General features: G+C 49.9%; 1 protein-coding gene across 3 annotated transcripts in view; it reads left to right on the top strand.

Moving 5' to 3' along the window:
- The window catches only part of LOC140405470 (electroneutral sodium bicarbonate exchanger 1-like), a 391515-nt gene that overhangs the window by 346579 nt on the left and 26516 nt on the right, over window positions 1–18420 (top strand). For all 3 annotated transcript variants that reach the window (XM_072493938.1, XM_072493937.1, XM_072493936.1), the window contains 4 exons: window positions 10002–10163; window positions 10476–10727; window positions 14023–14091; window positions 14802–14975. In XM_072493938.1, the coding sequence (XP_072350039.1) occupies window positions 10002–10163; window positions 10476–10727; window positions 14023–14091; window positions 14802–14975 (657 nt within the window). The remainder of the gene's footprint in view (window positions 1–10001; window positions 10164–10475; window positions 10728–14022; window positions 14092–14801; window positions 14976–18420) is intronic.

The following is an 18420-nucleotide window of genomic DNA, read 5'->3' as shown; positions in this document are numbered from 1 at the left end:
TTACTGGGGAGAGTGCAGCCCTGCCTGTTCCCCACAACAGTCTGTCCAGTTAAAGTGCAGCCCTGCCTGTGCCCCACAACAGTCTGTCCAGTTAAAGTGCAGCCATGCCTGTGCCCCACAACAGTCTGTCCAGTTAAAGTGCAGCCATGCCTGTGCCCCACAACAGGGTAGCACGGTAGCATTGTGGATAGCACAATTGCTTCACAGCTCCAGGGTCCCAAGTTCGATACCAGCTTGGGTCACTGTCTGTGCGGAGTCTGCACATCCTCCCCGTCTGTGCGTGGGTTTCCTCCGGGTGCTCCGGTTTCCTCCCACAGTCCAAAGATGTGCAGGTTAGGTGGATTGGCCATGATAAATTGCCCTTAGTGTTGGGTGGGGTTAGTGGGTTATGGGGATAGGGTGGAGGTGTTGACCTTGGGTAGGGTGCTCTTTCCAAGAGCCGGTGCAGACTCGATGGGCCGAATGGCCTCCTTCTGCACTGTAAATTCTATGATAATCTATGAAACAGTCTGTCCAGTTAAAGTGCAGCCCTGCCTGTGCCCCACAACAGTCTGTCCAGTTAAAGTGCAGCCCTGCCTGTGCTCCACAAGTCTCTCCAGTTAGAGTGCAGCCCTGCCTGTGCCCCGCAAAAGTCTCTCCAGTTAGAGTGCAGCCCTGCCTGTGCCCCACAACAGTCTGTCCAGTTAGAGTGCAGCCCTGCCTGTGCCCCGCAACAGTCTCTCCAGTTAATGTGCAGCCCTGCCTGTGCCCCGCAAGTCTGTCCAGTTAAAGTGCAGCCCTGCCTGTGCCCCGCAAGTCTGTCCAGTTAAAGTGCAGCCCTGCCTGTGCCCCGCAAAAGTCTCTCCAGTTAATGTGCAGCCCTGCCTGTGCCCCACAACAGTCTCTCCAGTTAGAGTGCAGCCCTGCCTGTGCCCCACAACAGTCTCTCTAGTTAGAGAGCAGCCCTGCCTGTGCCCCACAACAGTCTCTCCAGTTAAAGTGCAGCCCTGCCTGTGCCCCACAACAGTCTGTCCAGTTAGAGTGCAGCCCTGCCTGTGCCCCGCAAAAGTCTCTCCAGTTAGAGTGCAGCGCTGCCTGTGCCCCACAACAGTGTCTCCAGTTAAAGTGCAGCCCTGCCTGTGCCCCACAACAGTCTCTCCAGTTAGAGTGCAGCCCTGCCTGTGCCCCGCAACAGTCTGTCCAGTTAAAGTGCAGCCCTGCCTGTGCCCCACAACAGTCTATCCAGTTAAAGTGCAGCCCTGCCTGTGCCCCACAACAGTCTGTCCAGTTAGAGTGCAGCCCTGCCTGTGCCCCACAACAGTCTGTCCAGTTAAAGTGCAGCCCTGCCTGTGCCCCACAACAGTCTGTCCAGTTAGAGTGCAGCCCTGCCTGTGCCCCAAACAGTCTGTCCAGTTAAAGTGCAGCCCTGCCTGTGCCCCACAACAGTCTGTCCAGTTAGAGTGCAGCCCTGCCTGTGCCCCGCAAGTCTGTCCAGTTAGAGTGCAGCCCTGCCTGTGCCCCGCAAAAGTCTCTCCAGTTAGAGTGCAGCACTGCCTGTGCCCCACAACAGTCAGTCCAGTTAAAGTGCAGCCCTGCCTGTGCCCCACAACAGTCTGTCCAGTTAGAGTGCAGCCCTGCCTGTGCCCCGCAAGTCTGTCCAGTTAGAGTGCAGCCCTGCCTGTGCCCCGCAAAAGTCTCTCCAGTTAGAGTGCAGCACTGCCTGTGCCCCACAACAGTCTCTCCAGTTAAAGTGCAGCCCTGCCTGTGCTCCACAAGTCTCTCCAGTTAAAGTGCAGCCCTGCCTGTGCTCCACAAGTCTCTCCAGTTAGAGTGCAGCCCTGCCTGTGCCCCGCAAAAGTCTCTCCAGTTAGAGTGCAGCCCTGCCTGTGCCCCACAACAGTCTGTCCAGTTAGAGTGCAGCCCTGCCTGTGCCCCGCAACAGTCTCTCCAGTTAATGTGCAGCCCTGCCTGTGCCCCGCAAGTCTGTCCAGTTAAAGTGCAGCCCTGCCTGTGCCCCGCAAGTCTGTCCAGTTAAAGTGCAGCCCTGCCTGTGCCCCGCAAAAGTCTCTCCAGTTAATGTGCAGCCCTGCCTGTGCCCCACAACAGTCTCTCCAGTTAGAGTGCAGCCCTGCCTGTGCCCCACAACAGTCTCTCTAGTTAGAGAGCAGCCCTGCCTGTGCCCCACAACAGTCTCTCCAGTTAAAGTGCAGCCCTGCCTGTGCCCCACAACAGTCTGTCCAGTTAGAGTGCAGCCCTGCCTGTGCCCCGCAAAAGTCTCTCCAGTTAGAGTGCAGCGCTGCCTGTGCCCCACAACAGTGTCTCCAGTTAAAGTGCAGCCCTGCCTGTGCCCCACAACAGTCTCTCCAGTTAGAGTGCAGCCCTGCCTGTGCCCCGCAACAGTCTGTCCAGTTAAAGTGCAGCCCTGCCTGTGCCCCACAACAGTCTATCCAGTTAAAGTGCAGCCCTGCCTGTGCCCCACAACAGTCTGTCCAGTTAGAGTGCAGCCCTGCCTGTGCCCCACAACAGTCTGTCCAGTTAAAGTGCAGCCCTGCCTGTGCCCCACAACAGTCTGTCCAGTTAGAGTGCAGCCCTGCCTGTGCCCCAAACAGTCTGTCCAGTTAAAGTGCAGCCCTGCCTGTGCCCCACAACAGTCTGTCCAGTTAGAGTGCAGCCCTGCCTGTGCCCCGCAAGTCTGTCCAGTTAGAGTGCAGCCCTGCCTGTGCCCCGCAAAAGTCTCTCCAGTTAGAGTGCAGCACTGCCTGTGCCCCACAACAGTCAGTCCAGTTAAAGTGCAGCCCTGCCTGTGCCCCACAACAGTCTGTCCAGTTAGAGTGCAGCCCTGCCTGTGCCCCGCAAGTCTGTCCAGTTAGAGTGCAGCCCTGCCTGTGCCCCGCAAAAGTCTCTCCAGTTAGAGTGCAGCACTGCCTGTGCCCCACAACAGTCTCTCCAGTTAAAGTGCAGCCCTGCCTGTGTCCCACAACAGTCTGTCCAGTTAATGTGCAGCCCTGCCTGTGCCCCACAACAGTCTGTCCAGTTAAAGTGCAGCCCTGCCTGTGCCCCGCAAAAGTCTCTCCAGTTAGAGTGCAGTACTGCCTGTGCCCCACAACAGTCTGTCCAGTTAATGTGCAGCCCTGCCTGTGCCCCACAAAAGTCTCTCCAGTTAAAGTGCAGCCCTGCCTGTGCCCCACAACAGTCTCTCCAGTTAGAGTGCAGCCCTGCCTGTGCCCCACAACAGTCTGTCCAGTTAATGTGCAGCCCTGCCTGTGCCCCGCAAAAGTCTCTCCAGTTAGAGTGCAGCACTGCCTGTGCCCCACAACAGTCTCTCCAGTTAGCGTGCAGCCCTGCCTGTGCCCCACAACAGTCTGTCCAGTTAGAGTGCAGCCCTGCCTGTGCCCCGCAAAAGTCTCTCCAGTTAGAGTGCAGCACTGCCTGTGCCCCACAACAGTCTGTCCAGTTAATGTGCAGCCCTGCCTGTGCCCCACAACAGTCTGTCCAGTTAATGTGCAGCCCTGCCTGTGCCCCACAACAGTCTGTCCAGTTAAAGTGCAGCCCTGCCTGTGCCCCACAACAGTCTGTCCAGTTAAAGTACAGCCCTGACTGTGCCCCACAAGTCTCACCAGTTAGAGTGCAGCCCTGCCTGTGCCCCACAACAGTCTGTCCAGTTAATGTGCAGCCCTGCCTGTGCCCCACAACAGTCTGTCCAGTTAATGTGCAGCCCTGCCTGTGCCCCGCAAGTCTGTCCAGTTAAAGTGCAGCCCTGCCTGTGCCCCACAACAGTCTGTCCAGTTAAAGTGCAGCCCTGCCTGTGCCCCACAACAGTCTCTCCAGTTAGAGTGCAGCCCTGCCTGTGCCCCACAACAGTCTGTCCAGTTAAAATGCAGCCCTGCCTGTGCCCCACAACAGTCTCTCCAGTTAGAGTGCAGCCCTGCCTGTGCCCCACAACAGTCTGTCCAGTTAATGTGCAGCCCTGCCTGTGCCCCACAACAGTCTGTCCCGTTAAAGTGCAGCCCTGCCTGTGCCCCACAACAGTCTCTCCAGTTAGAGTGCAGCCCTGCCTGTGCCCCACAACAGTCTGTCCAGTTAAAGTGCAGCCCTGCCTGTGCCCCACAACAGTCTGTCCAGTTAGAGTGCAGCCGTGCCTGTGCCCCGCAAAAGTCTCTCCAGTTAGAGTGCAGCCCTGCCTGTGCCCCACAACAGTCTGTCCAGTTAAAGTGCAGCCCTGCCTGTGCCCCACAACAGTCTGTCCAGTTAAAGTGCAGCCCTGCCCGTGCCCCACAACAGTCTCTCCAGTTAGAGTGCAGCCCTGCCTGTGCCCCGCAACAGTCTTTCCAGTTAGAGTGCAGCCCTGCCTGTGCCCCGCAAGTCTGTCCAGTTAAAGTGCAGCCCTGCCTGTGCCCCGCAACAGTCTCTCCAGTTAAAGTGCAGCCCTGCCTGTGCCCCGCAAGTCTGTCCAGTTAATGTGCAGCCCTGCCTGTGCCCCACAACAGTCTCTCCAGTTAGAGAGCAGCCCTGCCTGTGCCCCACAACAGTCTGTCCAGTTAAAGTGCAGCCCTGCCTGTGCCCCACAACAGTCTGTCCAGTTAAAGTGCAGCCCTGCCTGTGCCCCACAAGTCTCTCCAGTTAGAGTGCAGCCCTGCCTGTGCCCCACAACAGTCTCTCCAGTTAATGTGCAGCCCTGCCTGTGCCCCACAACAGTCTGTCCAGTTAAAGTGCAGCCCTGCCTGTGCCCCACAACAGTCTGTCCAGTTAAAGTGCAGCCCTGCCTGTGCCCCGCAACAGTCTGTCCAGTTAAGGTGCAGCTCTGACTGTGCCCCACAACAGTCTGTCCAGTTAAAGTGCAGCCCTGCCTGTGCCCCACAACAGTCTGTCCAGTTAAAGTGCAGCCCTGACTGTGCCCCACAACAGTCTCTCCAATTAAAGTGCAGCCCTGCCTGTGCCCCACAAGTCTCACCAGTTAGAGTGCAGCTCTGCCTGTGCCCCACAACAGTCTGTCCAGTTAAAGTGCAGCCCTGACTGTGCCCCACAACAGTCTGTCCAGTTAAAGTGCAGCCCTGACTGTGCCCCACAACAGTCTCTCCAGTTAAAGTGCAGCCCTGCCTGTGCCCCACAACAGTCTCTCCAATTAAAGTGCAGCTCTGCCTATGCCCCACAACAGTCTCTCCAATTAAAGTGCAGCCCTGCCTATGCCCCACAACAGTCTCTCCAGTTAGAGTGCAGCACTGCCTGTGCCCCACAACAGTCTCTCCAATTAAAGTGCAGCCCTGCCTGTGCCCCACAACAGTCTCTCCAGTTAGAGTGCAGCACTGCCTGTGCCCCACAACAGTCTCTCCAGTTAAAGTGCAGCCCTGCCTGTGCCCCACAACAGTCTCTCCAGTTAGAGTGCAGCACTGCCTGTGCCCCACAACAGTCTCTCCAGTTAGAGTGCAGCACTGCCTGTGCCCCACAACAGTCTCTCCAGTTAGAGTGCAGCCCTGCCTATGCCCCACAACAGTCTCTCCAGTTAGAGTGCAGCCCTGCCTGTGCCCCACAACAGTCTCTCCATTTAGAGTGCAGCACTGCCTGTGCCCCACAACAGTCTGTCCAGTTAGAGTGCAGCACTGCCTGTGCCCCACAACAGTCTCTCCAGTTAAAGTGCAGCCCTGCCTGTGCCCCACAACAGTCTCTCCAGTTAGAGTACAGCACTCCCTGTGCCCCACAACAGTCTCTCAAGTTAAAGTGCAGCCCTGCCTGTGCCCCACAACAGTCTCTCCAGTTAGAGTACAGCCCTGCCTGTGCCCCGCAACAGTCTCTCCAGCTGGAGTACAGCTCTGCCTGTGCCCCACAACAGTCTTCCGGATACAATGTCACCCTGCCTGTGCCCTGCAACAGTCTCTCTAGTTAGAGTGTACCACTGCCTGTGCCCCACAACAGTCTCTGGGTACAGTACAGCCCTGCCTGTGCCCCACAACAGTCTCTCTGGGTACAGTGCAGCCCTGCCTGTGCCCCACAACAGTCTCTCTTGGTACAGTACAGCCCTGCCTGTGCCCCACATCAGTCTCTCTGGGTACAGTACAGCCCTGCCTGTGCCCCACAACAGTCTCTCTGGGTACAGTACAGCCCTGCCTGTGCCCCACAACAGTCTCTCCGATTAGAGTGCAGCCCTGCCTGTGACCCGCGACCGTCACTCTGGTACAGTGCAGCCCTGCCTGTGCGCACAACAGTCTGTCCGGTTAGAGTGCAGCCCTGCCTGTGCCCTACAACAGTCTGTCCGGTTAGAGTGCAGCTCTGCCTGTACCCCATAACAATCTGTCTGGGACATGCATGACCGACTGATAGAAAGGGCCGACACTGTACTGGACGCACCAAGAAAGAAATGGGAGGAGGACCTGGGGATTGAAATAGGGTGGGGACTCTGGAGCGAAGCACTGCATAGGGTCAACTCCACCTCCACGTGCGCAAGGCTCAGCCCGACGCAGCTAAAAGTGGTACATAGAGCCCACTTAACAAGAACCCGTATGGGTAGGTTCTTCCCGGAGGTGGAGGATAGATGTGAACAGTGCAAAGGACGCCCGGCCACATGTCTTGCCCCAAAACTGAAGAGGAAAGAAAGGCGAACCATGGGAGGGGGAGGAGAGGGAAGAGACAGGGAACAAGAGAGGAGAACAAGGGAGGTGGGTGGGAGGCAGGGAAATGAGAGTCGCAAGGAAGACATGGGATACAATAACGAACATGGCATCTCCAGGAGCAGGGAACGAGGAGAATAAAGACGAAAGACGGGAGGAATGGCAGAAGCGGAGGTGCGCGAGACGGCAGTGAGATCCGTCCGGGAGAAGCAAGCGACAACACCAACACCAAACCCATTCGAGGATTGCCCACTGAAATTGTTTCTCCGGCACCCAAATGTATATTTACCCTACCAGTCTCCAGCCCTCCCTGCCCCCCACCAACAGTCACCCACTTATGTGTTGTAAATAATCTTGCCAGGTGTACAGAGTTGCTGCTGTTGAGCTGGTGCACAATACCCCACCAGTTATTGTACTTTATTTTTTATTGTATTTTTAAAAATTATTTACTACTTTATTTTCTTTGGTCTGTTTGGGTGTGCCCTTCTCTTCTATATGTGTGTATATATATATGTATATATATGTCTCTTATCCTGTGTACATAACGGTAAATATACTTTGTTCAAAAACCCAATAAAAAACATTTATAAAAAATACAATCTCTCTGGGTGCAGTACAGCTCTGCCTGTGCCCCACATCAGTCTCTCTGGGTACAGTGCAGCCCTGCCTGTACCCCACAACAGTTTCGCTGGGTACAGTGCAGCCCTGCCTGTGCCCCACAACAGTCTCTCTTGGTACAGTACAGCCCTGCCTGTGCCCCACATCAGTCTCTCTGGGTACAGTACAGCCCTGCCTGTGCCCCACAACAGTCTCTCTGGGTACAATACAGCTCTGCCTGTGCCCCACATCAGTCTCTCTGGGTACAGTGCAGCCCTGCCTGTACCCCACAACAGTTTCGCTGGGTACAGTGCAGCCCTGCCTGTGCCCCACAACAGTCTCTCTGGGTACAGTACAGCTCTGCCTGTGCCCCACAACAGTCTCTCTGGGTACAGTGCAGCCCTGCCTGTGCCCCACAACAGTCTCTCTGGGTACAGTACAGCTCTGCCTGTGCCCCACAACAGTCTCTCTGGGTATAGTACAGCTCTGTCTGTGCCGCACAACAGCCTCTCTGGGTACAGTACAGCCCTGCCTGTGCCCCACAAGTCTCTCCGGTTAGAGTGCACCCCTGCCTGTGCCCCGCAACAGTCACTCTGGGTACAGTGCAGCCCTGCCTGTGCCCCACAACAGTCTATCCAGATACAATATCACCCAGCCTGTGCCCCGCAACAGTCTCTCTGGGTACAGTGCAGCCCTGCCTGTGCCCTGCAACAGTCTGCCTGGGTACAGTACAGCCCTGCCTGTGCCCCACAACAGTCTCTCTGGGTACAGTACAACCCCTGCCTGTGCTCCACAACAGTCTCTCTGGGTACAGTGCAGTCCTACGAATGTCCCGCAACAGTCTCTCTGGGTACAATACAGCTGTGTCTGCCCCACAACAGTCTCTCTGGGTACAATACAGCTCTGTCTGTGCCCCACAACAGTCTCTCTGGGTACAGTACAACCCCTGCCTGTGCTCCACAACAGTCTCTCTGGGTACAGTGCAGTCCTACGCGTGTCCCGCAACAGTCTCTGGGTACAATACAGCTGTGTATGCCCCACAACAGTCTCTCTGGGTACAATACAGCTCTGTCTGTGCCCCACAACCGTCTCTCTGGGTACAGTGCAGCTGTGTCTGCCCCACAACAGTCTCTCTGGGTACAATACAGCTCTGTCTGTGCCCCACAACAGTCTCTCTGGGTACAGTGCAGCCCTACCTGTGTCCCACAACAGTCTCTCTGGATACAATACAGCTGTGTCTGTGCCCCACAACAGTCTCTCTGGGTACAATACAGCTGTGTCAGTGCCCCACAACAGTCTCTCTGGGTACAGTACAGCCCTGCCTGTGCCCCACAACAGTCTCCCCGGTTAGAGTTCAGCTCTGTCTGTGCCCACAAAAGTCTGTGTGGGTAGAGTGCAGCCGTGCCTGTGCCGCACAACAGTCTCCCCAGATACAGTGCAGCCCTGCCTGTGCCCCACAACAGTCTCCCCAGATACAATGCAGCCCTGCCTGTGCCCCCCCAACAGTCTCCCCAGATATAGTGCAGCCCTGTCTGTGCCCCGCAACAGTCTGCCCAGGTACAGAAAGCACTTGATGGCAGCAGCACAGTGAATGGTATGCACAGCTTAAAGTCGCCGGTGAGTTGAAGGTGGGCAGGTGCATGCTATTTATATCTGGTCGTAAATCAGACTAGTCTAATTATCTGCTGACGTGGCACTAAAGTAGTAGGAAGAACGTGATTCCGGTGAGTTGTGAATTTAATGTGTATGCATGGCATGCTAATGCTTGCAAATGGAGTTCCCGAAATGGATTAGCGGGAATGTTGATCCGCCAGAGGGTAGTGGGTGCCTGGAACTCGCTACCGGAGGAGGTGGTGGAAGCAGGGACGATAGTGACATTTAAGGGGCATCTTGACAAATACATGAATAGGATGGAAATAGAGGGATACGGACCCAGGAAGTGTAGAAGATTGTAGTTTAGTCGGGCAGCATGGTCGCCACGGGCTTGGAGGGCCGAAGGGCCTGTTCCTGTGCTGTACATTTCTTTGTTCTTTGTATTCAGCAGCCCTGAAAATCCTGAGGGGAAATTCCAACTTATTTTCCTGCGAGTGGATATCCTACTTTTGGTCTTGCCCAATTTTATGCTCACGTCTGCCATGATTCTCACCACTACCTGGATAGGAAAATTCCGTCCTTAGTCTTAACATTTCAACTCTTTTATAATAATAATCTTTATTGTCACAAGTAGGCTTACATTAACACTGCAATGAAGTTACTGTGAAAATCCCCTAGTCGCCACATTCCGACACCTGTTCGGGTACACGGAGGGAGAATTCAGAATGTCCAAATTTCGGGACTTATGGGAGGAAACTGGAGCACCCGGTGCGACATTTAGTTGAGCAAGATAAGACTGTTATTTTTCTGGAAAATACATGTTTATGAAAAACAAGAGAATGACTATTACAGAAGTTCTGTTTCACTGCTTTATTCAATTAAGAAAAGTAGATTCCACCACTGAAGATATTTTTAAAATTTTGAACATAATATTGTACAATAAGGTAAAGCAAAGACTTAATTGAAGAATACATTCAGAACCATTCTAACTCCAGCAAAACAATAATTGCAATCCAGTTACACTTTAAAAGATTGTAAATAATTCAGATTTGGGTATCTATTACGTGAGGATCAACTGCACCATTCAATTGAATGAGATGTGCAAAAGTAACCACATCATTAATGTATAATGTCTTAGGGATGCACTGCTATGAGAGGGTACAGGATTGCAATGATAGTTGGTTGTGGAATTGATTTTAAATTGCTTGTACGATATATGCTTATTTGTAGCCAACAAGAGATGATCGTGGGTGGCTAATTAACCCAATAGGTCCAAATCCTTGGTGGACAGTCATTGCTGGCATTATCCCAGCTCTGCTCTGCACCATTCTGATCTTCATGGACCAACAGATCACTGCTGTTATTATAAACAGGAAAGAACACAAGCTGAAGGTATGATTTCCTTTTGATCATTAATAATTGTCCCAAAATGTTTTGTCGAAAATGGATGATGTAAATGACATAATGTTGAACACAGTTACATCTTTAATTATTTTAGCCTATTATCAGTTAGTACTTTGCATCATATATACAGACTTAAAATGGATTCACTGCAAAACCAGTGTAGTGTGCATATAAAAACCACATCATGGTCTATGTATGGTTGAGATAACTGTTTTGGTTTGTAACATGGTACTAACATTTCAGAGTAGTTAACCAGTTAGAACTTAGAGATTTCAAGTAAATAGTTCTTTCTCCCCACAGAAAGGATGTGGCTATCACCTTGACCTCATGATGGTAGCTTTAATGTTGGGTGTGTGTTCAATCATGGGACTGCCCTGGTTTGTAGCTGCAACTGTTCTTTCCATCTCTCATGTGAACAGTTTGAAGCTGGAGTCAGAATGTTCAGCTCCTGGTGAACAGCCAAAGTTCCTTGGCATTCGAGAACAGCGGGTCACTGGTCTCATGATCTTTGTACTTATGGGCTGCTCTGTCTTTATGACTGCTTTCTTAAAGGTAAGATAACAGTGGAAGCATTAAGCAACTTCTTGTAATGGTAAATTCCAGTGGAGAATGCTAATTTGAAAGATTATGGAATGCAAAATAGACTTTTAATTGAATTATAAGAAAAATTCTGATTATCTTGATGTTTACAAAATATAATCAATTAAAAAATTCATGAGGTAATATAACTCAAATTTAGGATTTTTGTTGCATTGCATTGTTTCTGAAGATAACTCAATGTTCACAACCACTTTTCATATCCTAACATAGCAGCCTGTAGTGCGATAATGATTATATTCTTTTCATACAAATAATCAATGTGGAGGCAGTGTTGTGCCATAACATCCCAGTGTACCAGAGGTGGGTGCAGGGTTGTCTCTACCACTTGAGTAAATTCCCAGTCATAGCTGAGGGTAGGTGATGAGCAAAGGCACTGAGTGGAAAGAAAGAGCGAGACAATCTGAGAAAGATTCACCTGTAGGTCACCCTCCCAGTAGGCACCTCTAAACAGTAGTGGAAGTGGCTATGGAACAGGCCAGAAACCCTTGATGTAGCTGCAGGCAGTGCAAGACTTGAAAATAAAGAAATCAATATACTTGCATAAAGAGTCTTGCGATTCCAGCTGATAATACTAGACAAGTTAGATCCCACAGTGAAACCTGGCTTGATCAATCCTGGATGTGATCTACCCAAATGGGGACAGAGTCCCGTAGTGCGTGATTAGCCAGGTGTTTCCTGGTGCTCGGAGACTAACTGTCTCACTCTAATATGCAGATTTTCCAGAAAGTGATCCCGTCCACAATGGGCGGGATGCACATTGCGACGTTTCACGAGATGCCGTTAGGTCTCACAAGGTGTGGCGAGTCGGGTAGATCCCGGAAGTGGGATCACCCAGTTGCGTTGAGCCACGTCACACTGCTTTTCAGGCGCAACGCGAAGCTGAGCAAATTCACAGAAGTCTGCTGATGAACTTTTAAGACAGAACAAAACATTTATCAAACCAAAAAAGTGAACTATATTATACCAAACGAAAAGTTTGGTAGGATCTCCATTTAAACATAAGAAAATGGCTCAAATATTCACTATTCCTTCACCCCAGCTATTTTTTTTACAGACACATAAAAATTTAGAAAGATAAAACAATTTATCATATCTATCTTATACTTTAATATTCAGGATAAATATGCACTACATATGAACCAACTGGCGAACTGTAGACAGGCACACCACACTCCAAAGTAAATGACGATGTGACCAAAGCAGATTTCTCAACAACCACCCAGATGCTTGTCACACCATGTGCCAACTGGTCTGACTGAAACTCTGGGTGAGATTTACCGGCTTCGTCGCGTCCGACTTGGTGACGCAACAAGGCCGATGAATCTCATGAGATTTCCGATGCTTGAGAAGTCTCATGAGATTCATCTGAACCTTGCAAGACGTTGCAATCTGGATCTCGCCCACGCTTTGACAAAGAGTCATTCAGACTCGAAACATTAGCTCCCTTTTCTCTCCACTGAGGCTGTCAGATCTGCTGAGATTGTCCAGTATTTTCTGTTTTTGTTTCAGATTCCACCATCCGCAGTAATTTGCTTTTATATTAAGCTGTCAAATATGTCATACTTCCAGAGTGTTGCCTCTTGCCTTAATGAGTTTTCTATTGATTTATTCATTGAACTATTCAGAATCAATGATCTGTTATCTGTATACTCCTGGTGGAACAATTGAATAACATTTATAAATGCTGGGCTCTGTCCTCCCAGTAGAAAGCAGGTGCTTAGCTGATGTAATGTCGAGCTTCTGTCAGTCGAACTCAGAACTAGTCAGAAGCAGAAACAGCACATTAGCTTAAGCTGGTGTTCCAGTTTCTGACTCATATCCTGGTTGAAATATATCCGGACTCTGGTCAGTGCCTTCTGACACCAGTGCAAATGAGATTGGGAACTCTGAACTCTGTGTGGCGAGGTCAGTTAATCAGTCAATATAATTTTCAAAATTAAAACCAGTTCAATGATAAGATGGCCTCAATATTAGCTTGGGGCAAGGTGGGGGCATGCTGTTCTGTAGCTGGAAAACTGAAGTGAAAGTATTTCACTCAGGTTTTACCAACATTGACGCAGGAGCTGGTTAAAATTTCTTCTGCCTGTTTCTCAGCTGCAGCCAACCAGATCGAGACTGCAGGCCAGATTTTGGGAGTGGGGGAGCAGTGGATGGGAGATCGGAAGAGTCAAGAGTGACATTTGAGGCTTAGTTCAGGAGAACAGAAAAGGGAAAGATGGGCTGAGATTTTTTTTGCTCCCATTCGCATAGGGTAGCTTTGGCAGCGAGACAGGAAACTATCACAAGAAGGCCTATGTCACATTTCAGTCAACTGAAAAGGAGGAAGCGATCATCCCCTCCCCACATCAGTGGCTGACCACGTTTCCCACCGTTCAACATCAGGAACCTCATTGTAACGCAACTGTATATCATTATCAGGCCCACACACAGGAATCCTACCCCCATGTCATAAAATGCAGCGTGATGTCAGAATGGCACGATGCACAACTGGTTTCAAAAGCATGCACCTGGCGAGCAGAACTCCAAGAGGAGCTCGGAGATGATCTTGGTGCTTGCAGAGCAGTTCCATGTCCTCAGGGTGTGGGAGGGCAGTGGTTGAGGGGTGGCGGGGGGGGGGGGGGGGGGGAGACCTGGGCTGTGTCGTGTGTAGCGGGGGACCTGGACTGAGTCGGAGGGGGGGACAGTGGCTGAGTCGGGGGGACGGTGGTTGAGATGGGGGGGGGAGATAGGTGGACAATGCCTCAATTGACTGGCGGGTAATAGGACCGCCCGATGCCTGCCGTGGTGCTGGTAGAATTGCAGTGTGGGGTGTGTAGGCACAAGGAACAGTGTCACTGGCATGATAGCCAATCTTCCAGACAGCCCGACTCCTTTACCAATCTGCCAACCTGCTCCCGAGATGCTGTAAAATTCTGGCCCCAATTTCTATAACTTCTAAAGAAGTAAAATAGATTTTTGTCTGAATAATAGGTCCCTTAATATGCATAGTGAGTTAAATGTGTTTCATCTTTTTGCACTGTCTTCAGTATCACATACAATGAACTGAGTAGGTTGCTTATAAGCTGTAAACTACTACATAGTTACAAATTAGTCTTGGCAAGGGATTACCAATAACCCAGCCTCTTTGTCAGATCATTTTAAACAATGGGAGGAATGGGAGCATGACGGGAGGGAATCAAAAATAACTTGGAAAAGTAGTAATGTGTAGGTTTCCTTTGTGACGCTTCCAATCACTTTAAATTTGCAGTTCATTCCAATGCCAGTGCTTTATGGAGTCTTTCTTTACATGGGGGCCTCATCGCTGAAAGGAATTCAGGTGAGCAGTACATTCACAAAACAGGCTTTCCACTACAACATGTATAGGAATTATACCTACCACGTGTGAAATTTGTAATAGTACTTAATAATATGAAGAAAATATAATGTAGATTGGTTAGTAAAATATTTTAACAGCTTTGTTGAACAAGTAAACAACTTTGGATATATTTTTCTGTATTAATGCAGAGTTGCATAATTGTAGATTTTCAATGTTCAGAATTTAACAAGTTACAGACATTACTTCAAAGGGAAACTGGAACAAAATCTCACTTTCTTCATACACTATATTCAGTATTGTTAGACCTGTCATAGTGAATTCACTTCTGTCTTGTGAAAGAATAATTCCCAGTTGGTTTAATATTGAAGAAAATAACAAACACACAAGCTGGTAATGTTTTGCAAGTATTCTGCAACTTGAGCAGCAAATATTTTAGGCATCCATTTATATTAACTCTTTTGCTCCCCCATCCTTACACAGTATTTAGGAAAAATGAAACATTTATTATAACTGAAGATTTACAGTAGTTTATTTTACTTTCCTGTATGTTAATTATTTTAAAATCTTATCTCCAGCTGATTTTAAGATTGTTAGTGAATATTTTACAAATCTAACATGTAATATATATTTTAATGAATAATGTAGATGAACCTGTTCTTTTGAAAATGACCAACCTTCTTAAAATAAGTATTAAATCTTATTTTTTCCAGTTCTTTGATCGTCTGCAACTATTTGCGATGCCAGCTAAGCACCAACCAGATTTTATCTACCTGCGTCACGTGCCTCTGCGCAAAGTTCACCTTTTTACACTCATACAGCTCACCTGTCTGGTTCTGCTATGGGTCATCAAAGCCTCACCTGCGGCTATTGTCTTTCCTATGATGGTAAAAGTTATGGCTCTTTAAATATATTTACTTGATTTTAAAGTTATTTTCCTCTTCCCACCTTCCTTTAGGTGTCTTTCGGATTCATATTACCCTCTGCCTAAGTGTGGGGAGCTGACCTGATCTAAAGCCCCTGCCCAAGTTGCCCTTCCTCACTATGACTCATAATGTGCATTTAGGTTGATATTTTCTATTTGTAAAGATTTTTATTTGAATAAAACAAGCATAAATTCAGAGTAATTTTGATTTATTTTTAATGAATTTTCAGAAATTCCTTCCTCATGAAAACCTTTACTACAAATTGTTATGAATGTTGCCAACATAACAGGCGCAATCCAACAGCCAGCTGCGCCGGAAAAGCAGCTTGCTGTGGCGTAGCACATCCGATAAAAGCTGGGAGGCCCCGTTCCCGGGATCTACCCTGCTCACAACTCCTCGCAAAATTCAACACAATCTCGCAAGACGTTGTGATGTGAATCCCGCTCACAATGGGCGGGATCACTTTTTAGCAAATCTGCATATTAGATATTGTGCAGATTCCTGAAGTACCTGACGTTTTGGGATTCAACCCCTTTGCCTCAGAGACCTTGGGTGAGTGCCGTTCAGCACTGGTCTCCACAAACAGGGATCAGATGGAATGGCACTCATGGTCTTCAAGGGGATCAGAGCCCCCAAGCTGCATGCCTTTTGGGTAGGATGGTGCCATGGCACTGCTGGTGGCACCTGGGTACCCTGGCAGTGTTAGCCTGACACCCTAGCAGTGCTCCTGGGTGCCAGCCTGGCCCTGCCAAGCTGGCATTTTTTGCATGCGCGTGATCAGGCTGGGGGTGCCTGATGTGGGTGTTGAGGGGTGTGCACGGGGGACACTCCCATATTATGTTCGGGCTAAGGGGGAGGTCAGGGATCGCTTTGGGGGCCTCAGAGATCGGGACGCCATTTAAAAATGGTGTCCCAATCTCTCGCTACAACTGGGAGTTCACTGCGAGTGCCGGGAAACACGCGGCTAAATGCGCTTGCTAGGGGACTTTGTTCCCTTTTGGGAGAATTACACCCAACATCTTCTTTAGCTTTTCTAGAGGTGAATTGCCCTCAAGTTAAAGCCCTCACTTTTGCCTTCCGACACATCTTGTGCAATGTAAAGCTCATGTGCACAAACATCTGGGCTGATGGTCCAGTGCTCTCCTAACCAATATTAATCCTTCAATCAACATCAACTTTGTTCAAAAAACATTGTCACATTGCTGTTTGTGGGGCCTTGCTGTGCGCTAATTTGCTACTGTATTTTCTACATTATAACTGTGACTATGCTTCACAACAAATGTATTAGGCTTTGGGAGATTCTGACGTCATGAAAGGCGCAATATAAATGTAAGTGCTTTCTTTCCTTGGAGCTACAGAAGGAGGAGTCAGATTATGTAAAGGGGATCTCTTGCTGTATGTTTCGGATCCGTTGGAGAGTATAGGAAGGATTATGGGCCTGTTGGGGAAGTTTAGAGGGTTCTCGATACAAGCTGAATGTAGGGAAAAGCGAGGTATTCCCGGTGAATGAGCTGGCACAGCAAGCTAATTTAGGGGGATGCCATTTACGGTAGCGAGGGATAGGTTTAGGTACTTGGGGATTTAGGTAGCGAGGGAATGGACGGGGCTCCATAAGTGGAACTTAACGAAGCTGGTGGAGGAGGCCAGGGTGAATCTTAAGAGGTGGGATACACTGTACTTAAAGTTGGCGGGGAGGGTCCAAGTGGTGAAAATGAATATTCTGCCGAGGTTCTTGTTTATCTTTCAGGCTCTCCCGATCTTTATACCAAAGGCCTTTTTTCGGAAAGTGGACACAATCATCTCTGACTTTGTATGGGCGCGGAAGGTGCTGAGAGTGGGAGGAGCCTGCTATAGAGGCAGCAAGAAGGGTTGGCGTTACCAAACTTGCTTCATTATTATTGGGCGGCGAATGTGGACAAGGTGCGGCGGTGGTGGGAAGGAGAAAGGGTAGAGTGGGTTAAGATGGAGGAGGAATCTTGTAAGGGGTCTAGTTTGAGGGCTATGGTGACGGCAGCATTGCCAATGGCTCCGAGTAGGTATTCAGGGAGCCCAGTGGTGCAGTCCACGGTGAAGATATGGAATCAGCTGAGGAGGCATTTTAGGGTGGAAGGGATGTCGGTGCTAACGCTGCTGTGCGAGAATCATGGGTTTGAGCCGGGGGGGATGGATAGTGTATACAGGAGGTGGAGGGAAGTGGGTCAAGGTGAGGGATTTGTATTTGGAGGAAGGGTTCGGCAGTCTGGAGGAGCTAAGGGAGAGGGTAGAACTGCCGAGGGGTAGTGAGTTCAGGTATCTACAGGTTAGGGACTTTGCACGAAAGGGCTGGAAGGGGTTCCCTCGATTGCCAGGATATACCCTGCTGGAGCGACTGCTGCTTCCGGATGTGGAAGGGGAGGGAAGAATTGGGGATATCTATAAGTGGCTGGGGGAGCAGGGAGGCGAGTGGGTGGTGAAGATCAAGGAGAAATGGGAAGCGGAGTTGGGAATGGAGATCAATTGGGGAGTATGGAGTGAGGCACTGCGTAGGATAAACGGGACCTCCTCTTGTGCAAGGATGAGACTGATACAGGGTGGTGCACAGGGTGCATATGACTCGGGCGAGAATGAGTGGGTTCTTTCAGGGGGTAGCAGATGAGTGTGAGAGGTGTGGGCGGGGGCCAGCGAATCATGCACACATGTTTTGGGGTTGTGAAAAATTGGGAAGATTCTGGGCAGGCGTGTTCCCGGTCTTAGCCAGGACAGTGGAGGAGGGAGTGGACCCGGACCCTTTGGTGGCGATATTTGGGGTCTCAGAGAAGCAGGAGCTCATGGAGAGGAGGAAGGCCGATGTCTTGGCCTTCGCCTCTCTGATTGCACGGCAACGGATTTTGCTGGAGTGGCGGTCGGCATCGCCACCGGGGGTAGCAGCATGGTTGGGTGACCTGTATGACTTCCTGTGGTTAGAGAAGATAACGTATGAGGTCAGGGGCTCAGCAGGGGAGTTTGAGAAAAGGTGGGGGATGTTTGTGACCGTGTTTGAGGAGCTGTTCGTCGCAGGCGGGGTGGGGGGTGGTGATGGAGGGGGGGGGGGTGAAAAAGGAAAAAAATCTGTACAAACTGTATAGTTGATTGTTGGTAAGAATGTTTCCCGGGGTGTTTATTTGCTGTAACCTACTCTGATACAAGTTTGAATAAAATGCGTTGTAAAAAAAAACGATTATATAAAGGGAGACAGTAATCACAGTCGTGAAGGACGTTTTTCATTGATATGTTTAACCATGTGGGTGGAAAATAGATTACCATGTGGGTGAACAAATAGAGGCAGCAATGGGCACAGGAGGCAGACCACTGGGTGAATGTGAGACCAAAGGCAACATTTTCCAGGATATTGACAAAGCCCGATAGCGGGTGGGAAAAGTAGCATTGA

This window comes from Scyliorhinus torazame, chromosome X (assembly GCF_047496885.1).
Source record: "Scyliorhinus torazame isolate Kashiwa2021f chromosome X, sScyTor2.1, whole genome shotgun sequence".
Lineage (NCBI taxonomy): Eukaryota > Metazoa > Chordata > Chondrichthyes > Carcharhiniformes > Scyliorhinidae > Scyliorhinus > Scyliorhinus torazame.
This window is presented reverse-complemented; position numbering and strand designations above follow the sequence as displayed.